Genomic DNA, 27,066 nt, shown 5'->3' with positions numbered 1-27,066 from the left:
GGCTTGGCCAGTGAGTCACTTCAGCAGCAGAAAGTTCCCATTCCCCCAGCCCCACCCCCCTAGATTGTTATCATCTTTACAGATGTTCCGTTCCAGGCTCAATGTCTTAGCTTCCCGAAGACTGGGGGGGGATGTTGTGGAAAAGGTCAGGGTCTTTCACAGGATGCTAATGGTCCAACCGGGACCAAGCTCTCGTGCGGGCAGGCAATTTAAGGGGAAGGGTGCGGCAGGGCAATGACTTTCTTGCAGCGAGCAACGATTAGTGCTGCGGTCGGCCAGCGAAAGCGGAGCCTTCGGGCATCGTCCCTGAGCTTTTGTCTATATCCTTGTCCTCGGCTGCGCGCTGCTCCGCTTCCCGTCACTTTAGGGCATAAAGCTGCCCAGCAACAACGGCCTACGGTGCATCTGTGTTAAAGCAAGCACCGTATGCGCCAAGGCCTTAAGTCATTAATTTCGGAAGTTGTTGGGACAAGGAGGGCGACGCCTTCCCGCTGCTGGCCGGGATGCTCGAAAGGGATCCATAAAGTGCAAAGAGACAAAAAAATGAAAGACTCATGCTCTCTGTCTTTTCCCTCCTTTCTATCCTCCCTGAATGGAGGGGAGGGCAAGTCGCACTTGAGTAGGCTGTGCTGTGGCGCAACATTACCCTCTAGTGGTTCCCTTTGATAGCAGCACCAGCCATGAGACACTGAAACTGGCAGGCTGCCGGCCGGCCTGCCTGCCGGCCTGCCGGCCGGCCTGCCTGCCTGCCTGCCTGCCTGCCTGCCTGCCTGCCTGCCTGCCTGCCTGCCTGCCTGCCTGCCTGCCTGCCTGCCTGCCTGCCTGCCTGCCTGCCTGCCTGCCTGCCAGCCTGCCGGCCTGCCGGCCTGCCTGCAGACTCTGTGAGCAAGCTCACTTGCTTCAAATACAAGAAGAGGCTGAGCACAAGTCGTCACTCAGTTTGTCAAAGGGACATTTTCTTACATTGTCCATTGTGCGTACGACAGAAAACAACTTTTTTCCATCTAAATATTGCTCTCTATTCCAAACGGGGGCAACGAAAGCGGGCTCGCTGTGAGCGCGCTCTGACATGTGCGTCTGCTTCTCGTGTCTCCCGGCAGTTCATGGCATCAAGTGGACTTGCAGCAACGGGAACGGCAGCTCCGGCTTCTCGGTGGAGCAGCTGGTGCAGCAGATACTGGACAGCCATCAAACTAAGCCACCTCCCCGGACTCACAACTGCCTCTGCACGGGCTCGCCGGGTAAGGGCTTGAACGAGCGAGCGAGCGGGTGGGGCTGAGCTGAGCTGAGCTGAGCTGAGCTGAGCTGAGCTGAGCTGGGCTGAGCTGAGCTGAGCTGGGCTGAGCTGAGCTGAGCTGACTCGCTTCTCCGGTGTCAGATTCTTCCGCTGTCATGATGCATCTCACATTGGCAATGTCTGCCATGAAAGGCCGCAAGAGTTGAGGCCTCCAAATTTGCCTCCAATTTGTTGTTGTTTTTCCCCTCTTCTTGTCCTCCCTAAATCCGTTGCCTGCTTTCCTGTCGGCCCACCCCAGGTGCCGGTAGCAGCGTGCACCACAAATGCAACAGCGCCAAGCACCGCATCATCTCCCCCAAGGTGGACCCCCGCACGGGAGCCTACAGCAGCGCTCACTCCGAAGTGCAAAACAACGACGTGTCCGAAGGGAAAACCGAGCACGGCACCAAAAGCGCCAGGGAGAAACGCAACGGCAAAGTCCACAAGCCCGTCCTGCTGCATCAGAACAGCACCGAGGTGTCCTCCAGCAACCAGGTGGAGGTGCCCGACACCACCCAGAACTCGCCCGTGTCCATCAGCAGCGGGCTGAACAGCGAGCCCGACGTGGCCGACAGCCCGGCGGTGACGGCGATGAGTCACGTGGCCTCCCTCGTGTCCGGCCTCGCCCGCGCCGTCTTCATGTCAGAAGTGGGCGGAGAGCCCGCCTACAGCGCCTCTCCCACCCTCCTGGGCGCAGACGCCGCCGGCTCCCGGGGCTCCGTGCTCGCGGTGACCTCGGACGGCCACAAGTTTGCTTTCCTCGGCGGAGCGGCGGGGGAACCGGGCGACGCGGCGGGCCACGCGGCGGGCCACGCGGCGGGCCACGCGGCGGGCCACGCGCTGGGCGACGCGCCGGGCGACGCGCCGGGCGACGCGCCGGGCGACGCACCGGGCGACGGTCTTTCCGTCTTGTCGGCAGCTGGCGTTTCCCAGGAACTGGCTCTCTCCAGCAGCCTGGACTCTGGAAGCATCAAGATCCCGGAAACCACGATGAACTTTGACCCCGACTGCTTCCTGAACAACCCCAAACAAGGCCAGACCTACGGAGGCAGTGCAATGAAGACGGAAGCAAACTGCGGCCCCTCCTCCTGCGGGGCCACCGACGGCACTCTGCGGAGCTCTCCCTCCGTGAGGGCCAACGGATACGTCTTCAGCCCGGCCGTAGTCAAGAACATCAAGACTGAAGACACCTCCTTTGAGCGGCAGCTGGCCAAGGAGAGCGGCTACCGGGTGCACGGGGCGCTCGTCAACGGCGTGTCCGTGCCGCCCTGTGCCGCTTCCGCTCGGGAGGGCCTCACGCTGGACCCCGCGGGATCCTTGCTTCCTTCGGGTGGTGCTTTAAGTCCCAGCACCACCCTGGAGCAAATGGACTTTAGCGCTATTGACGCCAAGCGGGACTACGCCTCCGGCGCTTCGGCGCTGAGCTACGCTGGAGCCATGTCTGGGCCTCACGTGCCACACCAGAACCGTTTGCCCGGTTTCTTCCTCCAGGATGCTCCTCAATCCGGCCAGGCTCAGCGGGGGAGGTCCAGCATGGGCCAGAAAACACAGCCGATGGAGCACAGCTCCCACGAACCTGCCGCTTATCTCGGGCTGCATGCGGTGAAGACCGAATCGCCCGCTCGTAACGGTCACCACCACCACCACCACCACCACCAGCACCAGCAGCAGCACCAGCAGCAGCAGCATCGAGCCAACTGCAATGGAGGCGCACCCACCGACAGCGCCGGCCAAACTGGATCCTCGCAGCTGCTGCAGTACCAGGGGACCTTCGCCGGCCTGGCAAACCAGCGCGAGGAGGTGAGCGGGAGTACCTCCGAAAATGGAGCCGAGAATCTGCTCGAGCCGGACGCTCCGATGCCGGCCTGCGTGGCAGGCAATGGAGAAGGAGGGGCCGCTGAACATTATTTGCACGCACCCAATGGGGTAAACGACAGTGCGAGCCAAGGTCTGCCACTTTGCAATGGAAACGGGGACGGCGGCAGTGGCACGCCGCAGCACCAGCAGCAGCACCAGCAGCAGCAGCAGCAGCACCACCACCACCACCACCAGCAGCAGCAACTGCAGCAGCAGCTGCAGTTGCAGCTCCTCCAGGGAGCCAGCTTGGTCCAAGGACTGTACAGCGCTGTCGCCAGCCACCAGGGCTTGGGGGCTAACCCGGGAGCGACGGCCGGGCCAGCCATGGAGATCAGCCTGGATCACTTTGACATCTCTTTTGGAAACCAGTTCTCGGACCTCATCAACGACTTCATCTCGGTGGACGGAAGCGGGAGCCTGTACGCTCAGCAGCTGGTGGCCTCGCAGGGCTCGGAGGGGCAGAATGCCGCCGGCCCCCGCGGCGGAGGCCAGGAGGACGCCAGGGGTGGCGGCTACAACCCCTCCGAGCTCTGCCTTCAGCCCTGCTGCAGCCCCCGGGCGGGGGGCGACGGCGGGGAGCCGGCCTCCCTCTCGTACATGAATGTGGTGTCGGCGGCCGTGGCCCACGGCGCTCTGGGCGTGCTCCAGGCCGCCGGACGCCTCTTCATGGTCACAGACTACTCTCCCGAGTGGTCCTATCCTGAGGTGAGCGAGCGTTTGACGTGAGAGAACCCAAAATAGCGCTGCTGACATGGCTTGCGTATTTTGCGTGCCGCTTTTTCCCAAGAGTGCTGGTCCCGTAGCTCATCTGGATGCGCAGTATTGCGGGATGTACTGTACGCCGTGACGTTCCATTTGGTGTCCACAAGACGGTCGCGAGGGAGAGAGAGAATGGAAAGGTTTCAGAGCACTCCAGCTGTAACTCTGGCTTCTGTACTCTGGATGGCAGCAGCAGAGCAGCAGAGCAGCAGCAGCATCTCCAGCTCATTTGCTTGCGCTTGCAAAGTGCCGTACAGCATCATGACTTGAGTCAAGCAAGCTAGCGCTGTATCTCAGCGTTTTTCACAGATCAGCCAGGTATTGCTTTCCTTTCGTCTTTTTGTGGCTGCCTTCCGTTGAGAGATGTCCAATATTGGAGCAGAATAGCTCCATGACAACGAAAGCCAATTGCTATTCTGCACCACCGCAACCAATGGACCCAAAATAAGATGTTGTCTTTATTCCCCGTTTGGTCTTTGAGCAGGGGAGGGACTCTCTTGCGCAAGCCATGTGCAGCCACGCCGCGTCAATGAGCAATGACTTTTGTTGTGGCAGCCGTTGTTGTTGACTTTGCCAACTGCGTGTGCGTTTGGAAGGGTGGCGTCAAAGTGCTGATCACGGGACCGTGGCAAGAAGCGGCCTCCGACTACAGCTGCTTCTTCGACCAGATCTCCGTTCCGGCCTCGCTCATCCAACCGGGAGTGCTGCGTTGCTACTGCCCGGGTGAGACCTCATTGGACAAACGTCCGCTACGAATGGCGGCGAGAAGGGCCGACCCTCCTGAACGCGTGCGTCTGTCTTTGTGCGTGCCTGCGTGCCTGTGTGCGTGCGTGCGTGCGTGCGTGCGTTCAGCTCACGACACAGGGCTGGTGACGCTGCAGGTGGCCGTCGGCACTCAGATCATCTCCACCTCGGTGGTTTTTGAGTACAAGGCCCGCGCGCTTCCTTCACTGCCCTCCTCTCAGCACGACTGGCTCTCGTTGGATGGTAAGTCTCGCTCCAGCTTTGTTGCTTTCAACAATGACGCACCATCTCCGACAAATGTCACCCTTCACCACCTGTGCACAGTCCTTCCCTTGTGCCTCGCGTCCCCACTCCAAAAGATTTCTGTTGAAGTGGATAATGCCTGCCTGCCGCCGCCGCCGCCGCCACATGTTGCCCCTTTTCATATTGAGCCAACTCATGTCAAAAGTTGGATGACGAGCCGCAGCAAAGTGCGCGCGTGGGGCTGCGAGCAAACGCAAGACTGCGGCGCCAGCCTGCCTGCCTGCCTGCCTGCCTGCCTCGATTTGTCATAATGCAGCGTGGGGGAAGGGACGCGTTTCCCCCTTCCTCTGCAGCACCGCAGGTGGCTTGGGAGCCAGCCGTGGGCAGGACACAGCCGGCCGGCATCGCCAGTAACATCCTGCACGTCCACCCTTCTCGACCCTGGTCCCAGGGAGTGTGTGTGTGTGCGCGCGCGTTGGGTGTGTGTATGTGTGCGCGCGCGTTGGTCGTGTTTGCTGGAACTATCGCGAAGATGCGCTTGAGCGAGGCAGGCAGGGAGGGAGGGAGGCGGCACCGTCCGCACGACAAACCTGTTTGAATGCTGGAAAGGCAGTAAACAAAGGCTTGCAATCGTAGAGTCTGTTAGCACGTGAACACCAGCGTTCCGTGAGCGGGGGAGCTGGCGGCCGACTGGGGGGGGCTCTTAGAGCAAGAGGAGTCGCGAGCGGCGGCGGTGGCGGCGGCGGCGGCGCTGCTCTCCTCTCCTCCTCTGGCTTCTTCCATTGTTTGACTCTGGAGGAGCTGCCACGCGCTGGCGCTGCACACAACATCGACGCAGATGTGCTTTTGCTTTCCTTTGTCTCAGAGCCTGGGATCAACATTGACCTATCTTTTCTTATATTTTTCTTCTTTTTTAATGTGCGTGCGGGGGGGAGGACGCGGCCACGGCGCGACTGGCGTGGGTCAGGATACCGGTGGCGGTGACTGACACCCGCGCCTCCGAACAAACTAAAGAGGCGTGGTTTTTTGTTTTTGTTTGGTTGGTTGGTTTTTCTTACCCCACGTTCGGGCTGGATTGTACCCGATGGACAATAAGATCGAAGGTTAGAACTGCAGTGTGTGTGCCTTTTTGTGGGAGTGCGTCACTGTGCGTGCGTGCGTGCGTGTGTGTTTGTAAGTGTCCGTGAGTGCGCGCGCGTGCGAGGCCGCGCGAGAAGAAGTTGAAGTTGCATGCCGTCCGCTGCTGTTGTCGCTGTTGGACTTGGAAAGAAACGTCCACTTCTGGCCGGAATCGAGAAGTCGTGAGTCACGACTACTGCATGAAATCAAGCAAGATTTTCTTTGGTATAGTATCTGCGCATCCCAGCCTTCTTCTTGCTCCCTCTCGTCCGTTTGAAAAATGTCACCATGCGCGAAACGTCGTCAGCGTGAGCCTAAAGTTTGTTGGCACGAGGGTGGGGGGGTTACTTGTGTCTTCTGCCCTCTTGTGGAAGAGCACTGCATTGTTGTTGCTATCACTATATGTCGCTGGTGCCTATTAATCGATCAGCCAAGGTTTATTATTGGCAGCAAGATTTTTTTTTCTTTTAAAGAAATGACGTGAACACCCGACGATCTCAGTGATTCAGCTCATCAGCACGCTCTGTACAAGGCCGATGGCCATCCTGATCATTTCGATCGGGTGTGTTGTAGGAGGGACACCGTCCGCCCGTGGCGCCACTTCACAAGTACACTCCGCTCCAGCCGTCTGGCAGCGGCGCTGCTTGACTTTGTGTTCAATGCCACCTGAGCCAGCGGGTCATTTCAGCACCACCCAGAACCTCGAAATTCCACGGCATCATATTCCGGCCCCTCGGCTCGAGAAGAGCTCGAGCGACCTCGGAGAGAGAAAATCGGTTGAAGGTCGAGGCCAAGTTAGCCGGATGTTACGCAAAATAGCGTAGGCCGCTCTTGCGACCTTCCGATGAGGATCCAGGGCGAGACGTAAAACGAGGCCTTTGTGCTTCAGGGCCTCTTGTGGGACACCAGGCTCTTCTTCAGACTTGATGGGTGGCCTTTCTCAGCCCCCTGGCTGCTTAAAAGGATTTAGGCAACGGGCTGCACTCTTGACTGTTCTCCCCTTCATCTTTAGCGTGTGTGATTGAGAAAAGTTCCAATGACTGCAACTGAGACAAGGGCTTTGTATACCAATCACCGTCGTTCCAAAGGTCCCAATCGCCCAATGCTCTGAAATGTGTGCGAGCCCCCACAAAGGTTGGCGTGGCGTGGCGTGGCGTGGCGAGGTGCCAAGCATGTCAGCGGTGGCCGTTTAGCTGCTCCCCCCCCCCTTTGTTACCTCCACATGTGTGCCATTCGGAGCAGCAGAGGCATCAGGTGGAAATGACATCATCTGCACTGCAGCGCACCGCTGCGCCTCGCCGCTGCCGCACCGGGCCCAACAAAGACATGGCGGCATGCCCCTCCCTCCCTCCCTCGCTCGTTCTGCCGCCGCATGCTCTCAGTCTGCCCCGGCCCATGTGGAGAGTGCAGCCTTGTGTGGCAGCTTGCGGCGGGCGCGCTCACCCATTGCACGGCCGACAACGCTAAGGTGGCTCTTATTAGCCAAACTGGGCGTCTTTTGCAGCCTCGGTTGAGCAAACGCAGGCTTTCGGGACGCCGCTGAGCCACAGCCACGTAGCAGCCACTGACACCACCACATTTGCCTGTAGGACCCAACGTGGGCCCACATTCACGTAGTCTGCTGTCAAGCACAAAGGCCCGGCAGCTGGCGTCCCGTCCGACCACAGCGACGCAGAGCCAGGTGCGCCCGCCCGCCCAGCACCGCTAGGAACACTCCTCGATTCCTTTGCGTGTTTTCCTGCTCTCCCTCCCTGTGTCCTCCTTCTCCTCCCCTTCATCAATTGAAGGGAGCCCATCCTCTGTCTCTGTCTCTCGCTCTCTCTCTCTCTCTCTTTCTCTCTCTCTCACACACAAACACGCACACACTCAGCCATGCTGCTGTCACCAAGTTAGCAGTCAGCGGCAGGTTTCCACAGAAACAGCCTCATGGTGGCTAAATGAGGAACGCTAATGCAGTCTGCCTACGGCACTTGACAAGTGAGACAACACTCAAGAGGTTGAAACGTAACGGCAGAAGTGCGAGCTCGCCCTTTTCTAACTGTTGGCAACTGCTGGCGCATGTTGCCTTCCTAGTTTGCTGTGCAAGTGCAAGAGGGCACGGCAAATAATTGCGGCCTTGTCAGGCATGTCTTTGATCTCCGATTGGCTTCTCACCATTCAAATTGGAGGTTGAAGAAAGGGCCAGTGTTGTTTTTCATCCAAGGTACTGGCAGCTCGGTCCCCCTTTCATATTCCAATGGGCGCAAGACAACAAGGTCTCTTGACAGACGGTGGGGTGGGGTGCGGGTGGCGCCTCCCAAGCGCTACGGAAGCACTCTCGGCGTTGCGCAGGCCCTTTGTTGTCCGGGGAGCCGGAGAAACCCGTGCACGGGTGCAGCGTCTCGGCCATGATCGATGCTCGTCTTCTCAGTCAGACAGCCGGAAGAGGGACCTCGTCGTTTACGGCTCGACGGTTACGAGGCTTGGGCGGCGCCGTCCTTCGTCCGGTCGACCTACGGGCAGCGGCCGACGCCTGCCTTTCTTTTCACGCTGGTGGGCCGGACTGTGTTCCTCCTCTCCTGTGTGGCCAGATAACCAGTTCCGAATGTCTATCCTGGAGCGCTTGGAGCAGATGGAGAGGAGGATGGCGGAGATGGCCAGCCACCAGCAGCGGAGCGGCGGGGGGAGTGCCGGAGCAATGGCAGGCGCAGGCGCAGGCGCGGGAGACAACAGCAGCCAGGCGCAGGTAAACAGCCGCTCAGGCCAGCTACTGGCACAGCACAGAATGCACGCATCCGCTTGCGCCAGCCAAAGCGCTCTTGACCTGCTCTGTAAGGACGGTCCACGTCAGTGCGCTCGCTCCACTACAATGGGAAGATGACTCCCCCGCTCGCTATATCATCGTCTGATTCCTAGCTAGCGACGGACGGACGGACGTCCTCGGCAAAGAATCGTGCGCTAGGAACGCAATAGACGGCTGCCGTGCCCGTCGGCGGAAACGGAACGTGAAGACTCTCTCTTCCCATCTCCGTCCCGACGCAGGGCGCCGCCGGCTCCTTCGAGAGCCGCGTGGTGGTGGTTTGCGAGAAGATGATGAGCAGAGCTTGTTGGGCCAAGTCCAAACATTTAATCCACTCCGAGACTTTCCGAGGCATGACGCTCCTTCACCTGGCTGCCGGCCAGGGCTACGCCGCCCTCATCCGGACGCTCATCAAGTGGCGGTGGGACCCGTACGCTGCCGGCCCGCTCCGATCGGCTCCGCTCGCTCTGGCTGGCACGTCGTCAATTCATTTTGTCCTCGTGCTCTTCAATGCAGCACCAAACATGCCGATTGCATCGATCTGGAGTTAGAAGTGGACCCTCTCAATGTGGACCACTTCTCCTGCACGCCTCTGGTAAGCCAGCAAGCAAGCAAGCAAGCGAGCACCTGGGAGGTGATTGCGCGCGCAACGCTTGAGCTGGGGATTCAGCCCCTTCTTCTCTTCCCACGTCTCCTCTCCTTTGCTTCTCATTTGTGCTCCAGATGTGGGCGTGTGCGCTGGGGCACCTGGAGGCAGCCGCCGTCCTGTATAAGTGGGACAGGCGGGCCCTGGCCATTCCCGATTCTCTGGGCCGCCTGCCTCTTTCCATCGCCCGCTCTCGAGGCCATACCAAGTTGGCCGAATGTCTGGAGCAACTGCAGCGGGAGGAGGAGCAGCGGCTGGCGGCGGCGGCTCCGCTAACCCCCGCCGCTCGCATGTCTTACTCGCCGGCGCCCGACACCGCCGACGGCCGGATGCTCGGCTGGCCCAGTGACAAAAGAGCAGGTGCTGCCACAACCATGTACGCATGCTGAACCCCATCCGCATCCACGTCCACCAGCGCCGGCCACGATGGCGGCTCGTCCTTTCCTGCGCGTCGCTGCAGCTAACGTTAACACCGTGTGTGTTTTGCAGACCTGAGGAGGCCCAGGTCAGAGCCTTCCAGCTATTACAGCAGCGAGGGCCAAAGGGAGCTCCTCCCAGCGGCCAAAAAGCATAAACCCAACCCACAGCAGTTTCAGACACGGCCCGACAAGGCCGCGTCTGTTCCTCTGAGCCTGGAGCGGCGGCAGCGGCGGCCGTCCGACGCCAGCCCCGAGAGCCGGCCCTCGGAAAGCCGGCCCTCGGACAGCCTGGGCGCGGGGACTGCCGGATGGAGCAGCGGGGACGGCGACGTGGGGAGGAGAGGCCTCGGGCCGGGCGGAAGCGGCGCTATGGGCGAGGACCGACCGCTTGGCCGCTTACGCCGCCGGCGGGAGCAGCTGGCCGTGCCGCTCGCCCAAACGCTGTGCTATCGGGAGGAACAGGACCGTGGCGACTATCTGGCACAGATGGACGACCTGCAGGTGAGAGCCACGACTTCCGTTGAATGGATGCAGCTGGTTTTGGTTTTGCTCTGGGTTTTTTTCCAAAGGCGCCATTCATCTCATGCGAGCAAAAGCACTTCACGAACACTTCACCTCGCTGTTTTCTCAGCCCTCCGTCCGTCCGTCTGTCTGTCCGCCTTTGTCCCGAAAAAACAGGTAAACATGATGACTCTGGCCGAGCAGATCATCCAGGCCACGCCGGAGAGGATCAAGAGGGAGCGTTTGTCCTCCGCTGACGCTTTGCCGGTCGACACGGCAGGGGTGAACAACACCATGAACTGGCTGGCCAACTACTTGGGAGATGTCGAGCAGCTGCCCAGCGTCTTACACTTACGGTACGGCGAGGGAGGGAGTCTTCTTGCATTCGGGCCTGTCGGCTCTCGCCGCGCGGCTGGCTCTGCTCTGAAATGTCGCTCGCTCACTTTGCGGCTAGTGGCAATGGGACATGGTGATTTCCTAGGGTGTCGGCATTTGCAAAGCTGGCTAGCAACAAAGATATCCCTCCCTCCCATTTCCACCTTGTGGAACGATTGCGGACCGCTGAGAAATCATGGACATGAAGCTTCCAACAAGTGCCGGAGGCATCAAAGCGGCCTTCTCTCGGCAGGTCCGCCGCGTTCAGCGATCCGCCGCCACCGTCCGAGCCCAGCCCGAGGCCCTCGGAGAGGCCGGCGCTTCCGTCGCCGGCGGACTGGAGCCGCTTTGTCAGCAGCTCCAATCGCAAAGTGGAGCGAGACCTGGCCCAGCTGACTCTGTCCGACCCGGAGCAAAGAGAGCTGTACCAAGCCGCCCGTCTGGTTCAGACCGCCTTCCGCAAGTACAAGGTACAGGCCCCTCCCCCCTGGCTTTGGGGAGACCTTGATGGCTTCGCTTGGGGTTTTCACGCGGCTCGCTTTGCTGTCGACCACGTGACAACAACGTCCGAGGGATGTCGGCATGGGAAAGCGGCCTGAGCGGAGCATGTTGTATGGCATTGTCCGGCCCCGCTTTCTCTGCTGTTTGGCGAATGGAGCCCGTTGACGCTTGTTTTCAGCTACCCCACCCACCCGGCCCCCCCTCCTCTTCAGTTCCTTACCACTTTGCTAACACTTTCCTCGGAGCCAGCGAGCTTTCTTAGGCTCCCGGCTAATCCCAGGGCGGACGTTTTGGCAAGTTGGAGAGCGAGCGTCGGCCTTTGTCTCCCGACGCGAGCTCCAAGACACCGGGAGGCCGGACGGAGCCGCTCGTTCCTAAGGTGGCACGTTGGGATTCGACCTCTGACCCGTGCCGCTCTACTCTCCGACAGGGGCGCCCGCTTCGGGAACAACAGGAAGTCGCCGCTGCCGTGATTCGGCGTTGTTACGACAAATACAAGCAGGTAGGCGGAGGCTCGGGTTGACTGTGCAGCGGAACCCGGGCTTCCTTGAGCGAGCCGGCCAAAACGGAACGGCAACGACGGGAATGCATGGGCGGCGCCAAAGCCGAGCGACTGCGCCAAATCCATTTGGGCGTGGGCAAAGCGGGCCGTGGGTTCCGCTGCACTTGTTTGCCCCTTTCTCTCAACCCATTTGTGAGGTCACCGCAGTGCCCAGTTAACGCTGCCTATCTATTTCTTGTTTTCCGCAAGCTTACGTGGATAGCCTTGAAGGTAAAGTCGTGGACGGGAGCCGGCCGCGAGCAGTCGGCGCGGTGCGGCGTGACCCGACCCGACCCGTCGTCCTCTTGTGCTTTGCAGTACGCACTTTATAAGAAGATGACGCAGGCCGCCATCCTGATCCAGAGTCGATTCCGCGGCTACCGCCAGCAGAAGAAGTTCCAGCGGAGCAGAAGGGCCGCCGTGCTCATTCAGCGAGGCTACCGCAGCTCCAAGGAGTTTGGGAGGCTCCCGGCCCAGCGCCGAGGGCCCGCCGCCCGGGGGGGGCGGCGCCGCAAATTGAGGTGCGACACTGCCTTTTGTCTGTCTCGACGGGTGTGGGTAGCGCTAACGAGCACAGCGACGCTCAATTCCAGCGCAAAGATGGCGCCCGCCGCGGAAAGCCTTCTGTAACGCTGCTTCCCGTAAAAATCCGGGTCTGTTCCCCAGCCGAGTAGCCCTCTTTGCGGAAAGGAAGGATGCGCCTTCAAATTCAGATTCAAACTCTTGAATCTTGAATCTTTGCACCGTAACGTTGAAGCATCCGAGTCAAAGTGCCTTTTGGCCTTCACGTAAGCAGCTCAATGTTAAAACGGGCTCCAATCACCAACCACAACCAGAACCACAACCACCGCCATCAGGTTCAGTCTTTTCCAGAGGGTTTCCACTTCAAAGCTCCCAAATGATGGTCACCATTTTTTTTTTTCTTTTTCTTTTGAGGTCTACTTTCCTAGCTTATCAACATGTAAGATTAGGACTTTTGACACTAAATACATCTTTGTGCTCGTGACATTGACAATGTAAATGTAATGTGTGAAAAAAAAGCAACTTTAGCGGATAACGTAAGAGCTTCCTTTGAGGTGAGCTTCGAGACCCCCCTTGGCGGGTCATCATTGTGTGACTTTGGTGGTGAGCTTTCCCCACTCGGATTGCTTTCCTGCAGGGGGAGTGTGCTCACCAAGAGGCAGGATCAAGCAGCCAGGAAGATCATGAGGTTTCTGCGCCGCTGCCGCCACAGGTAGGCCCCCCCCTCCTCCCGGAATGCCAGAAGCCTTTTGCGGTGGCGCTGGGTGGTTCAAATCCATTCGACGGATTCATCACCTCCCGCATTTGACCTTTTCCTTGATTGACTGCGTGTTGTTTGGGTCAGATGGGGTTGGAAGCTTCAGCGTCCCTCCCTCCCTCCCTCCCTCCCTCTCCGGCCCCTCCCCAGCCCCTCCCTCCCTCCCTCCCTCCCTCCCTCTCCTCTCTTTCTGTAATTGTGCGCTCGCTGTGTGCTAATCTAGCTGTGTGGTGTGGTGTTTTGCTATTTACGCCAAGCAAGCCCCTTGATGGACCCTAGACTGTTCAAGTGGGTGAGTGCTGCCTCAGCAACTCGGTTGGTGGCTCTCCCTTTCTCTCTCTCTCGCTCTCTCTCAGCCCCCTAACCCTAACCCCCCCTCCCCCGCTGCCTCTTTTCCCAGCCACTTGCTCCTCCATCCATCCATCTATCCTTCCTTCCTTCCTTCCTTCCTTCCTTCCTTCCTTCCTTCCTTCCTTCCTTCCTTCCTTCCTTCTTGCTTGCTGCCTGCTTGCATGAGGGCTGCCTCGCGGAGCCACAGGTGAATTGAAGCGCTCCAAAGCAGAGCCAACTCACACAAACGGTGCCGAGGGCCTCCTTTTTCTCTTGACCTGTCTTTCTCTCCTTAGAGTTCAATTTCAGTCGGGGTAATATTGCCTTTTTTTTTTTTTCTTTTCTTACTCTGCTGCATGTCAAGTGTTGGCCTGAAGGCTGCATGCTGGAGGCCAAGTTGTCTCTGTCTACTGGCCGGCCAAACGTTTGTCTCGTTTCGTGCCACTTGACAGCGTCGTAAGTCTTACAAGTTGAAACTGTCGGAAAAAGCATTCATGGCAGAAGAGGGGAAGAACAACAAAAAGATTCCTGTCCCCACTGAGGGAGCAGGAATGATGGATCCTTACCTCCGGCGAGTAGCACATGACTGTCAGTCCCAATGAAGATTGGCGAGTCAGTGGTGAAGACCTTTTATCTTTGTGGCTGTCTGTAATGTACGGATGGATGCTCCCACTCCCAGCGGTGTCCAAATGAACATGCATGCAAAGAAAAGGATTGTAGCGTGGATGGGTGCTCTTTTCTTTTCTTTTCCAAAATGATTGTTTGTTTTGGGGGGGGGGGGCGAGCATTTCAATTGCAATTCCTTACGTTGGAATGGCGACAGAGGACTGAGATTGATTGCAGTGTGCACATAAAAAGTTGGTGTCGTGTAGCAGGTGAGGAGGTCATCTCACGGTGTTCTCCAATGGGTTGAGGGGTTGCCTTTTTGCGACCGGCGTCGGCTGTGATTTGGCGTCGTGATGACGAGCGCTTCCTTTCGCAACGCTGCCGCCATCGACGTCGTGCGGGGACTTCCAACGTTCACGGCCTCTCTCTCTCTCTCTCTCTCCCTCGCTTTCTGTTTGTGTGTGTCGCAGGGTGAAGGAATTGAAAAGGGCCAGGGAACATGAACCCGGTGAGAAGGCGCCCTCCCTCGCAATGTGACCTCACTCTTCCGACGCCTCCTCCATTTTCTTTGTCTTTTTTTTTCTTTGGACGCACGACATTGAACTGGACGAAATGTAGCATTGGTGCAAAGTGACTATGGTAACACCATTTTCCCCCACGCGCGCGCGCGCGCACGCACGCATGCACACATTTTCACGTGGAGAGTTGCAATTTCTTCAACTTGTGTGTGTGTGGGGGGGGGGGCGTCCCATGCTGACACTTTTCACACCATTGTTTGGGGTTTTTTTGCACTTTGAAAGAGAACAACGGACAAACCTGACAAGCTCAGCAAAAGTGGAGGAAAATCAAGGTTGCTGCCGCCGCCGCTGCCACCGCCCCCACCACCACGAGGGAGCCCATGCTGGAAGACTCTTGACTCCAAATCCTTTGGAGTGACTCATTTTTGTTTGTTCCCAGTACATTTGGCGACAAAGGAGGGAGCAAGTAGTTGCCTGTTGTTACTTGATGACGTGAATTTGTTCCACGCTGTTTGTTTGTCCCTCCGTGTCGAATGTTTGCCCAGGGTCCGCGTGGTATAATAAAAGAAGAAGGGGGGGGGGAAATGCATGAGATTGGGCTAAGTGAGGCCTTTGCCTGTGTATTTTATGGTAGCAGGCTAAGCCTTTCTTGACTTTAGCTGCTCTTTCGTTTTGTTTTGTTGTTATCATCGTTGTTGTCGGAGTCGGGCTGGTGGTCAGGTTTGGCTTGTTTTTCAATGAACTTCCGAGTCTGCTTTTGGAAGGGAAGATCACGCACATTGCCTTGACATCTTGGAGATTCTTTCTAAGATTGTCCCAAAATAGGGGATCGACAAATCCATATTTTTGAGAACTGAGCATGAACTGAATGAACATTTCTGTATATAAAGAAGGCCGCAAGTATGTACGAATAAACACACACACACACTTACCCAAAGGGGATTGTATTTTAGAAATATATTATTTTATTCATTGAAAAAAACAAAAAGGGCCAAAAAGAAGTATGAGACAAAAAGAAATATTTGTATAGTTTTCTTTGAATGCCTAAGAAGTACAGCTGTATTGTTTGTAAATAGTGTACAGAAAAGGACTTCGGTGCATGTAAAGTATGACAAGGCAAGCGAGTGTCGTGTGCTTGGGACAAAGCAGTAGTGGCCACCACGCTCTCCAAAGGAAATCAATTCTTTTTCATTCTTCTAAACAAAGGAAACATTTTGCTAAAGCATCCCATCTGAAAGTCTAAGCGAGCACCAGCCAGAAAAAGTCGCCGAAAAGCAGCCCGGTGTGTTTGTTTGTTTGTTTGTTTGTTTGTTTGTTTGTTTGTTTGTTTGTTTGTTTGTTTGTTTGTTTGTTTGCTTCCTCCTCCTGACGTTCAATCAGCAAGAGGCAAAGCGGCCGCATGGCCAAGGCGGACGGACGGACTTCTTGCTCCGGAGTCAGTCGTGACGTCACGCCAGCTGCAACGTGAACCTCGGCTGAACTGGAGCTGTCCGCCGTCCGGCCCGCCCGCCCGCCGGCCCGCCGCTCTTTGCCAAGGTGCTACTTTGAGTTCAGACACAGTCGGGGCGAGATTAGCAAGCCACGCTGAAATCCTTGCAGACCATCCTTTCTTTGTCTCACTGGCTTGATTCCCATCCTGCTTGCTTATTCAACAATACTTTAGCCAAATGTCCTTGGCAATTGTTCTGTCGCAGACAGATGATGTTGAAAGTGCCTCTTGGCAAAAGTGCTTCTTTTCGTCCATTTGAGTTGCGAACACTTCAACGTGGTTCCTCTCCGCTGGCTTCCAATGGAAAAGGAAGGCATTGTCCAACCGCCATTCAATGGAGCCTGCCTGACCGACCACATGTAGCATCTCTCTTCCCTTCCTGCCTTCTGGCCGTCTTTCCTTCCTTTCTTCCTGCCTTCTGGCTGTCATAATTCCTGCCTTCTTGCCGTCTTTCCTTTCTTCCTGCCTTCTGGCTGTCATAATTCCTGCCTTCTTGCCGTCTTTCCTTCCTTCCTTCCTTCCTTCCTTCCTTCCTTCCTTCCTTCCTTCCTTCCTTCCTTCCTTCCTTCCTTCCTTCCTTCCTTCCTTCCTTCCTTCCTTCCTTCCTTCCTTCCTTCCTTCCTTCCTTCCTTCCTTCCTTCCTTCCTTCCTTCTTTCCTTCTTTCCTTGTTTCCTTCTTTCCTTCCTTCTTTCCTTCTTTCCTTCTTTCCTTCCTTTCTTCCTGCCTTCTGGCCGTCTTTCCTTCCTCCCTCCCTCCCTCCCTCCCTCCTTACCTCCCTTCCTTCTCTCCTGTCGCTGGCACCGCTTCCTCCAACGCCATTTGGAAACGCCACTACTGATGTTTGTTGCAAAGCACCTCTCCCCCCCCCCACGGAATGCGTGTAGCCAATGCAAAGTGTCTCAAAGGGGCGAGGGGGGCTGTTAGGCTTGCATGGGTCAAGTAGTTAAGTGGGTGATAAAAGTGCACCTGATGCATGCTTTCTTTCCTTGAATCAGTAATATGCAACCGGCGTGGCTTTGAGGGCTGGCGGGCGCTCAAGAAGCCGGCGTGCGTTTTGGCGGCAAAGCGCCGGGGGCCATTTGTCAGCCTGCTTGAAATGAGCTTTTTTGTTTGTGAAACAATACAGAAGGCGACGTCGCCGCGTACATGTCCGAGATGGTCCTGTGTTTTAGGCGGGCGGGGTGTCAAAATAGGGCAGAGGAAAGCAGAGGACAAACGTATTCTTTCTTGTTGACGTCCAATGGACAGACGAGCGAGCAGGCGAGCGCACGAGAAGCTCAAGTGTGTTTGGACGGCCGGCGAGACACTTGACAATGTGCTTTTCCTCTTGCTTGTTGTTTTGGCCCCGTCCTGCCCCCAGCGGACAACGGGTAGTCAGTCTGGCGACGGCTTGCGCTCGTCAGCGCACAGCAATAAAAAGGCCTGGGTTGCGGCGCGGGCGCACTTATGCAAGACAAGCGTTTGATAGTTTCGGATGAGAAACCAGATGGCGCCCAACTGCACGTTTTCAACAATACGTAAATCCCCAAAAAAGGCCCAAATTTGATAGGAAGCTCGGGCTCCTCCACACTTTGCATGTGATCCACTAGTGTTAGATCTACTTTCCTCTCCTCTTGAGCTGCTGCTCTTTCTCTGTCTTCCCCTGTTCTGTGACTTTTTTCTTGCCTTCTGATGTTCCAGCTCCCTTTGCTTCTTCTCCTGGTGTGTTTTTGCTTTCTTCTCACCCCCTGACCTGACCTGACCTGACCTGACCTGACCTGACCCGATCCAAGCCTACCTCTTCCCCTTCTCTTTGTAGCTTTTATTTTTGTAACTGTGCATGTACATGCGTCACTGACTCGATGGATATGTTTGAAAAAAAAAAAAAAAGATTTCCGATGCTGAAGCCATGCAAAACATTTTGAAATGCCCTGAAATATGGAAGATGTTTTCTGAATGCTTTCTATTCTTTCTGCTGTAAAATAATAAAAAAATTGAGAACAAAAAAAGCATCAGAACCCTGTGTTAAACTGTTGCTTGTCTTTTGAAGCAAGCCAGCCAGCCGGCCAGCCAGCCAGCCAGCCAGCCATGAAAAAATGCGTCCGACATTTGCGGTCAAACAGTTTCGCTACCGGAGACAGCTCACTACTTCAGTGTGAGCAATATGCCACGACACTTTCATTTCATGTGCAATATAACATGCGCAACGACTCAAAGATGTGTATCATATTGATGGAACTGAAGACGCTTACCTACCTGTCTGCTGCTGCTGCTGCTGCCGTGCCTACTTGGAAAATAGAACCCGGTGCAATTCCAGATGCAAAGTAACTCACCTGTCCGGTCATTCCAATCTTGCACCAGTGTACTATGTTTTGCATTCTCTAATGTACACATTTACACTACCGTCCGTTCATAGTTTGGGGTCACCCAGACAATTCCACTAAAACTAACATATGTACTATGTATGTATGTTTGCAAATGGAGCTCGGCAATAGATTTGATTTTCTGCCGTGCATTTTAAGCCTCGGGGGGTTTTAGTGGGCCGGTTGGCCCAAAGACTCGATATTGTTTGGAGGCGTCTGTCTGTAATGTCCATCTGTCATCCATCTGTCATCCATCTGTCATCCATCTGTCATCCATCTGTCTTCCATCCATCCATCCATCCATCCATCCATCCGTCCGTCCATCCATCCATCCATCCATCCATCCATCTATCCATCCATCCATCTTCTTCCGCTTCTCCGGGGTCGGGTCGCGGGCGCAGCACCTTCAGGAGGGACTCCCAGACTTCCCTCTCCCCAGGCACTTCATCCAGCTCATCCCGGGGGATCCCAAGGCGTTCTCAGGCCAGCTGAGAGACAGAGTCTCTTCAGCGTATCCTGGGTCGTCCCCTTTGAATGCCGCATTCAAAGACAGTGGACATTTTCCAAAGCAGACTCGTCGCTTCCAGAAAACTGAAGCGTCGAACAAATTAACGTTGTTGTTGTTGTTGTTGTTGTTGTTGTTGTTGTTTTTGTTTGCAAGCAGTGGACATTGATTATTGACGAAATCAAGGCCAGATCTATTTTTGAGTGAAAGTAACGAATACACTCGATCTGGCACAAGGGCTGAATCCTGACTTCCCGGAAACACGCGAACGCAGCAGCCGATATCCTCACACTGGACTCACCGCACGCACCGCAGCGAGTCCACCTCGGCTTCAAGTTTCAATGTCCACGTTGGGCTTTAGTTTTATTTGAACGGACGGCAACTGTTGGGTTCATTAAACGACGGTAACGATCATTTACCGACGAACGATTTGTACCGTTGATCTGCAGGAGGAACGCGAGGAAGGAAGGACGACGAAAGTTGTCGCTGAGCTGGGCTGGGCTGCTGGTTGGCAACGTCGGCGGCTACGGCTACTTGTTGAAAAGTCACTGCTGCGACAGGGGGAAGAAGAAAAAAAAAAGAAGGTGCTCCATTTCAAACGGTCTCGTACTCAGACACAACTGTGTTTTGCGAATTGAAGCTACTGGAAGTGTGTCACTTGGGAGGAACCAGTTGACCACTTTTAGTCGTTGAAAGCAAAAGCCGTCATCGATGTTGTTGTTGTTGTGGTGGCGGTGGTGGCGGTGGCGGTGACGGTGACGGTGACTCTCCAATGTTGCCTTGTTAGGAAGCACCTCGCTCGATGCAGTGATGGCCCAATGATGGCCCCAGTGATGGCCCAGTGATGGCAGAGCTCCAGATCGACCAATCCAACCTCCCCTGTGTGCAGGAAGGTGAGCGATCAAAAGACACGCTGATCACTCTGATTCAGATCTCCATGTTTTAAGAGCAAAACGAAACACTTGTCTTTGGGTGAGTTTGTCTTTTTGTAGCATGACTGCTTTTCTCTCACCGTATGGGCACATGCAAGTGAGGAGGAGAAGGTGTCTGGATGAGCCACATTCTCAAAGTCCAATTTGTGGCTTTTGGCCCGCTCGCTCTCAGGCGCGCGCCCGCGCTCATGACGGCCTCGCCTGTCCTTGGTATAGGACCCCCGACAAAAAGGAGCCAGTGTGCAGCGTCATTGGGCAGAGCCGCTCCAGCGTGGCGGTGGCTGGAAACCGATTGGCGCTCTGCGAATGGCACGTCTTCGGACCAAGACGTGATACTGCTCGCTCGCTCGCTCGCTCGGGGGCGTCCCGCCTTTGTACTTTGCGAAAAGTAAAGCAAGCAAGAGCAAGAAAAGGCTTTGTGGCTCGGATGGCGGCAAGTGCGCGCGCTTCCCTATTGCACTCGAATGCCTCCAAACCTGTTGGGCGCTTGCGAGTTTGGAAAAACAAGTTCACCGGCAATTCTGCCACACCCTGGCAGCGTTCGCACGTTGGCCGCCGCTGCCGCCACCACCGTTGGCGGCTCGCTTGTCTCGGCCGCGCCGCGAACGCAGACGGCTGCTCGGAGATCCGCTCGCAAAGTCCGCTTCGGAACGGCAACCTTCGTTGAGGGCTCGTTTGCGGTGGCAGACTTTGGTCCGCGTCTCGGCTTTGAGGAATCGGAGCGTGGCTGGCCTCCGCTTGAACTCGGGGCAGCCTCGGGGGCTCCTCCCGCTTCACGGTCCCACTCTGGCCCGAGCGGCTCTGCAAATGCGCTTCTACGTGGCCCGCTTAAGGAATGGCTTTCTCCCGAGGAAACCCCTTTGACATTCCGAGTCGTTGTTGTTGTTGTTGTTGTTGTTGTTGTTGTTGTTGTTGTTGTTGTTGTTGTTGTTGTTGTTGTTGTTGTTGTTGTGGTTTTGAACTTGCACTTTGCTGTTGTTTCAGTGTGCCAAAGTTTTGCTGTGTTGGAAGATGGCGTGTTGGCACATAATCTCCAGGAGCAGGAAAGTAAGTACCAGTCCAACACCAAGCAAGCTTTGCCCGCCACTGCGTGTGTGTGTGTGTTAATGTGTGTTTTAGTAGCCTTCCACTCATCTTAACACAAGATAATGACCTCCTTGAGGTACAAACACGTTTTAGGACAGTGCCTTGAGATACGAGCAATACAACGTGTGTGTGTGTGTCTTTTTGGGTTTACGAGCTGTCGTTTGCCAAGTTGGCATTCCTTTTGCTTTGGATTCCCAGCAAGAAACAGAGCTACAAGCACGGTTTGTATGTTGACGTTGTGCATTTCAAACAAGTGCATCAGCAAAGCCTGCCTGGGTAGGCCACAGCGGCAGATTTGAAACTTCCAAACTGAGTGCAAAAAAATCCCATTTTTACGCATATGCCAAGTGCTGCTCTGGTACCCGAGACGGGTCCGACGACCACAGCGCGAGCGTCACCGGATACAAATAAACCTGACTCGACCGGGTGGGTCCCGGAACAAATTGGACTTTTCTTTCCGCTGTCATGCGATTCTGATTGACGGGCATCAGACAGATCACGCTGCGGCAAAGAGCCTTGTTTTGTAGACGCCGGAGAAGCAAATGTGCGTCACTCTGCGTTTGCTTTAGTCGAGCAGTACTACTGCAGCAACGTTCAGAAGAACCAGCTGGTGCAGAACGACATCCGTGTGGCCAAGCGGCTCCAGGATGAGGAGGAGCGGCGGTGCAGAGCCCTGCTGAGGCAAGAGTCCAGGCAACTGTAGGTGGAGCCTCGTTCCTGCGCCGCCGCCTCGCTCTCTGATGCAAATGTCCACCTCCTGCGACGGTGCTGCAGGGAGGAGGACGACGACTTTGAGTACGCTCGCCTCATCCAGGAGGAGATCCGGAGGCGGGCCCGAGAGGTCCGGAGGCGGGAGCGGGACGACCAGGTGAGCGAGCGTGCGCACGCACGCACGCACGCACGCACGCAGGGCTGCAAATGTGCTCAAAAGTTAGCAAAGCTCCGTTTTTGACAAACTCTCCTATGCTTTGGAGCCCGTCTCGCTTTGCGCCAGTCAAACTATGGCACCGATGCGTTTGCTTGAAAGCCCCTCTAGCTAGCCATGGGTGAATCGAGCCAGAGGCAGAGCCAGAGCCAGAGCCAGAGCCAGAGCCAGAGCCAGAGCGAGCGCCACAGGGCCAGCTCTCACTCACCTCCATACTACATTTGAAGTCAGCTTGCGTTGGCTGCATGCAACCCCAAGCTTAGCCCAATCAAAAGGCGGGTGTGCCTGCTACCGTTTTCCGCGCTTGGATAAAAGCCCATTGTACTTGTGAGCTGAGCCGCTTGGCTGTCAGTGTAACTGGCAACGTTGTCAAAGGCACACATTTGCACTGCCAAATGGCAAATGTTAGCTCGCTCGTGCATCCAGCAATTTGTCGAGGTTATTTGCTTCGGGTGTTTCATCGAAGGAAGACCCCCAGGGCCTAAATACACGGCATCATGACTTGTTCAGCCTTGGGTTGCTGTGGTGAGGAGGTCACCAGCGCCAAGCAGCAAGCGCTAACCAGTCAGCTAGCCAGCCCGCATGTGCTACGTTGCTGCCACCTGCTGACCGTCAAAGGCGCTCTCGATTCAAGTTTTACAATCAGCTGTCGTTCCGGTCCGTCCGTCATACAAATCAATATTTGCATGTGTGTCTGTCTGAAGGAAATGGCCGAACAGATGCAGGAGGAAGAAGAGCTGATGATGAGGAGAGCCAGGGAGGAGGAGCACCACCGAGGTACGCGTTACATTCTGACGTCACTAAAGTGGCTATTTTTTAATTTATTTGATTTATTTGTTTGTTTGCCTGCTTGTTGAGAGCGCCAGGCAGGCAGCCAGCCACGCAGGCAGGTAGGTAGCCACGCAGGCAGGCACGCAGGCAGCCAGGCAGGCAGGCAGGCAGCCACGCAGGCAGGCAGGCAGCCACGCAGGCAGGCAGCCACGCAGGCAGGCAGGCAGCCACGCAGGCAGGCAGCCACGCAGGCAGGCAGCCACGCAGGCAGGCAGCCACGCAGGCAGGCAGCCACGCAGGCAGGCAGCCACGCAGGCAGGCAGCCACGCAGGCAGGCAGATGTGCTGCTCTTTGCGTTTCTAAAGGTGTTTGCTGGCAAGGCCGCTTGATTTCTCCAAGCACGTTTTGTACACAAGGCGACTCATTGCGCTTACGAGATGAATTTGGCTCGCTCTGGCCAACCGATGGGAGGACCAAAAGACGCTGACGCTATTTTAGCTCAGCTAGCCTGGCCTGTGACGCGTACGTCATGTCTGAACTGTTCAGAAAAACAAACCAAAAAAAAGCAATCAATTTCCACGGGCTGATTCTGAGGCCCCCCTCGGCCAAACTGGATTTGGACGTAGAAGCTGAAATCCGACAGATCGGCGCCGGAACAGATGATGACGAAAGACTTTGGGAATGCACTATTTGTGGAACCAATTTTGGAATTGTGGTCGTAAATGTCGGTACGGGTGCAGTCGATTGGATTTGTTTCTCGTACGGACGAACTTGAGAAATGTGCGTCGCCCCAGTTAAGGCCCTCCTTCTCTCCCTCTGGCATCTGAGTCGTTTTCTCTCAGCCCCAGAGTGGACAGACTGTTTTGAGCAAAGAGCGAAATGAGAGAGTAGTTGTATTCAAATGAAGGCTGGCGCAGCTGTCACTGAAGCAACACCTCCGCGTTTTGCATCCGTAATTTGCACGCTGACACTGGCACGCTGACACTCCTATTGAGCTAGCTAGCTAGCTCGTCAGCGTGGTAAAACTGTGGAACCCGCTAACGGCATCCCCTCCCCTACCCTCCCCGCTTTTGTGTTTGCATGTTTGGCATAAATGAAGGCGGCTCCAGCGGCGCATTTATGCCGCCGCTACCGAGCCAGCATCAGCATGCACTCAGCGGACGCAGTCCCGCTCAGGCGCTCTACTCACCTACTACCAGCAGGTGGCACTATTCTAACACTCGTAACCCTCCTGAGCACAGCCGCCCTCCGCCGCCACCTGACTACCCTGGCCGGGCTTTTGCAAGCGAGTCATTGCACGCTCACTCGGACGGCTTTGAACAGAGAGCAAATCAAAGACGCGACCCGGCGCCGCCGCCGCCTCTCCATCGCCGATTGTCACTTCGTCTACCCGGGGAGAGGCACGGCCGCGGCACTCCCGGCAGCGTCGCAGAGGAAGAGTATTACGGCCGTGCCGATGGAGAGGAGCGGCAGCGGGAGGTGGACCGGCGAGTAGAAAATGGGCCGCCGCGGGCCGGCCAGGACGGGGCCGCCGGAGCAGCGGAGGCCGGAGAACGGCGACGGCGGCGCAGCCAATCCGTCAGGATTCACCACCGCCCGAGACGGGGCAGCGGAGACTCTTCCGGGACGCACGGCTACCGAGACAACGCCGACAAACGCGTGCGCTTTGCCACGGACGGCGGGAGCTCCTGCCGGGGCAGACCCCCGGACGCCGGCGTGCCGCGGCTGTGGGAGATGCTGGGCCACGTCCTCCGAGAGCGAGGCGTTGCCGTCAGCGTGGGAGGGCGCGGGGCGCCGCTGAAAATCAGCCCCCAAAGCCCGGCCGGCCGGCCGCTTGGCCCGAGCCACCCCCCGCACGGGACGCCTTTCCTAAGAGCGGCCTCCGCCAGGCACAGTTTCCACGGGGACCTCCGGGAAAGGAGGAGCTCATCCCGCCGGGATGTCGGCGAGCGGGAGCGCGGACTGGACGGCCACTTTTCCCACATCGGTGGCGGAGGAGCGGGCAACGGCTGGGCGCGCCATGACGGGGGGAGGGCGTGTCATGACGGGGGGAGGGGGCTCGCCGACGTGCACGAGGACCCGCCGGAGAGGATCGCTGACGGCCGCCCGACCGCCGCCGAAGAAGCTTTCGGTTCAGACGAGGAGGCAGGAGGGCAGAGGGGAGCGCAGCGGCGCTTTCCGAGAAGAACCGGCAGCTGGCTCGGGTGGAGACGCTCGGCAGCAGGTACCGTGACAAGGCAGAAGCGGGGGAGGAGCGTCTCCTTTGGCTCTGGCTCTCCTTTCGCCCGCCTCATCTGGGTGTACGGACTTTGGGTCTTGGTGCCGCTTCGGGGTTTCCCAGCTCGACGCCAGCGCTTGCTTTCATTTCTTAAGCGTGTCTGTCGCTCTCAATTCCTTCTTCCTCACTTTGCCAGAGGAAATGAAAGCCCGACGTCATCCTCAGGGTGCGATTTCTCCGCCTCCTTTTGCTCGTCTCGGACAGCCATTCACGGTTTTTGCTTTTCTCTGGAGCCTTATCGTTGCTTAACGTCTGGCCCCGTTAGGAGCGTCGCTGCCCCCGAAGAAGAAGCAGACCAGCCTGGACCTGGGGGACCTCCAGCAGGTCCTTTGTGATGAGGAGCTGGCCCGCAAGCTACACGAGCAAGAAAACAACTTGTTGGCCAGGGTATGGGACACGCACACGTGCACACACACACGTGCACACACACACGTGCACACACACACGTGCACACACACACGTGCACACACACACACACACGACTACTGTTCAAGTGAATTTGGAGAGGGGATTGTCAAGACACGCAATTGGTGAAAGCACGTGCTGAGACGATGTAACACTCAGTTGGGGAAGGCGTTAAACATCTTTGCTGATAATTTTGAAGGGGCGTGGCTAAACGGCAAAGAAAAGAAGCTACAAGCTCTGTTTGATGGGGGGGGGGGCTTTTGACGCATTAGGCCATCTTTTGGCAAGGTTGTCGACGACGCGCTACTGTTCAACTTGATTTGATCCGTTGTCTTTTGTCTTTGGTCAGACCTCCCGACGGCCGTCACGTGGTCGCTACCCCGAGGGGGACTTCCGGGTCGCACAGGTGGCTCAGGATGAGGTAGGACCACGCCACGTCGCGCCACGTCACGTCATGCCATGCCACGCCACGCCACGCGGTCTTCTTGCGTTGCTCCTCGCTTGAGCGACAGTAACCTCGCTCGCCACCGTTTGCTTCTAGGAAATCGCTCACTACATGCAGAAGCAAGAGATGGAGTCAAACCGCATGTCACGGCAGTTGGAAGAACCGACGTCGCGGGGGGAGCAGCGTCACCACCGGAGGACCACGCCAGACAGACAGGTGGAATGGGAGGGGCTCCCCTCCCCCGTGGCTCTGACCAGCCCCGTCTCAACGCTGAGGTAAGCGGTCCTGCCTCTGTTTGGACCGCGTCTCACCCGCTGACCTGCTCGCGTGGCCTTACCAATGCAGACAATCGCTGCCGGTCCAGAACATTGCGGAGGAACTGGACCCGACCTTCCGGGCCAAGAGGCAAGGGGCGGACATCCTCCAAACGGAGCAGAGCGGTAGCCTCCACCCGATCCGGTCTTCAGAAACAATAGGTGGACGGACACTCACATCCTTTTCCCCCAAAGCAGGCGGCGCCTGTCAGTGGCTTCCCGGCCCGCGCCGCTTACTGGAGGAGCCCGCCTTCATCCCGCCCACCAAGCGTCAAAAGGACAAAGCCAAAGAAAAGAAGGAAAAGTGTAAACAACAATGACGCTTGAGCATTATGGGCCCGAGCGAGCGAGCGAGTGAGCCAGGCACAACTTGTTGCTCATAGATTTGTACGGGAAAGGATGCGAGCCGATCCATTTGGGATCCTTCCTGAAAGGCAATCTAGTCTCATTCCAAGGTCTCCGCGGAAGCGCCTATCATCGCTGTCGGGTCGTGCCTCGAGCCACGAGCGCAAGTCGTTGCGCGGCCACGCTCGGAACTCAAAAACACGGCCGGCCAGCAGCTGGTATTGACTTGGTGTGAATTTTAAGGGGGGCACTCCGTAAGCTTGTACTTGATGGGAAGGTCCAGTCAAAACATCAGTCATATTCCAAAGAAGCAGCGTAAGTGCCTTGAGGAATCCCACCAGAGTTGGAGGCGGGCGGGTCTTGCCTCCAATTAGCCACAAGTTAGCCAGGCCATTCTTTCTTTTTTTTTTGAAGGATCTTTCCCTATTTGCCAAAGTGACGCTTTTTGGAAACTGGGTTAGCGGCCAACGTGAAGCGCTCATATTGCAAGTCAAAAACGGCTTGAATGGCGGCTTGTATCCCGTTTTGGGGCCGCTTTGTTTTTTTTTGAGCTAGTTTCGCCCTTTTTTGGACATGAAAATGGCATTGGACCTCATTGTTATTTGTCTATTATTGGTCGCTTGTCTTGAACAGTATTTGTTTGAATACAGCAGCACGTTCATGCACATCTGGATGTGTGAGATTGTTTCGTGTAAATGGTAGCCTGAGAACAGATGAGAGGGATTTGCGAGCGTC

The 27,066-nt window shown here is 56.6% G+C and overlaps 2 protein-coding genes across 12 annotated transcripts in view; both read left to right on the top strand.

Moving 5' to 3' along the window:
* camta1a (calmodulin binding transcription activator 1a) overlaps positions 1-17,974 on the top strand; it is an 86,876-nt gene extending 68,902 nt beyond the window's left edge. For 2 of the 8 annotated variants that reach the window (XM_088368052.1, XM_088368055.1), the window contains 17 exons: positions 1,101-1,241; positions 1,536-3,838; positions 4,489-4,615; positions 4,745-4,879; positions 8,569-8,723; positions 9,020-9,198; positions 9,294-9,372; positions 9,501-9,783; positions 9,913-10,343; positions 10,521-10,699; positions 10,972-11,188; positions 11,650-11,721; positions 11,971-11,991; positions 12,079-12,281; positions 12,920-12,994; positions 13,301-13,331; positions 14,446-17,974. In XM_088368052.1, coding sequence (XP_088224178.1) covers positions 1,101-1,241; positions 1,536-3,838; positions 4,489-4,615; positions 4,745-4,879; positions 8,569-8,723; positions 9,020-9,198; positions 9,294-9,372; positions 9,501-9,783; positions 9,913-10,343; positions 10,521-10,699; positions 10,972-11,188; positions 11,650-11,721; positions 11,971-11,991; positions 12,079-12,281; positions 12,920-12,994; positions 13,301-13,331; positions 14,446-14,478 — 4,664 coding nt within the window. In that variant the 3' untranslated portion in view covers positions 14,479-17,974. Of the gene's footprint in view, positions 1-1,100; positions 1,242-1,535; positions 3,839-4,488; positions 4,616-4,744; positions 4,880-8,568; positions 8,724-9,019; positions 9,208-9,293; positions 9,373-9,500; positions 9,784-9,912; positions 10,344-10,520; positions 10,700-10,971; positions 11,189-11,649; positions 11,722-11,970; positions 11,992-12,078; positions 12,282-12,919; positions 12,995-13,296; positions 13,332-14,445 lie in introns of those variants that run through there. The other 6 variants (XM_088368046.1, XM_088368047.1, XM_088368041.1 and 3 more) reach the window with 6 other exon arrangements.
* Positions 17,975-19,080: 1,106 nt separating this feature from the next.
* LOC148403013 (uncharacterized) lies at positions 19,081-26,996 on the top strand. 4 transcript variants are annotated; one of them, XM_088368619.1, is made up of 12 exons: positions 19,082-19,414; positions 19,618-19,723; positions 20,747-20,809; positions 21,418-21,547; positions 21,623-21,716; positions 22,478-22,550; positions 23,644-24,768; positions 25,088-25,209; positions 25,577-25,648; positions 25,769-25,947; positions 26,018-26,112; positions 26,182-26,996. In XM_088368619.1, exons 2-12 carry the CDS (start codon positions 19,675-19,677, stop codon positions 26,304-26,306), a joined length of 2,127 nt encoding a protein of 708 aa, XP_088224745.1. In that variant the 5' UTR covers positions 19,082-19,414; positions 19,618-19,674; the 3' UTR covers positions 26,307-26,996. The 4 variants fall into 4 exon arrangements, with proteins under 4 accessions (XP_088224744.1, XP_088224745.1, XP_088224743.1 ...); XM_088368620.1 differs by having other exon boundaries at positions 19,083-19,414; positions 26,185-26,996; XM_088368618.1 differs by having other exon boundaries at positions 19,081-19,414; positions 21,418-21,529; positions 26,018-26,996.
* The last annotated feature ends 70 nt before the right edge of the window (positions 26,997-27,066 follow it).

The sequence above is a fragment of the Syngnathus floridae genome, chromosome 2, assembly GCF_059516105.1.
Source record: "Syngnathus floridae isolate MCC-2025c chromosome 2, RoL_Sflo_1.0, whole genome shotgun sequence".
Taxonomy (NCBI): Eukaryota; Metazoa; Chordata; class Actinopteri; order Syngnathiformes; family Syngnathidae; genus Syngnathus; species Syngnathus floridae.
Note: the sequence above shows the minus strand (reverse complement) of the source record. Positions and strands in the feature narration are given on the sequence as shown.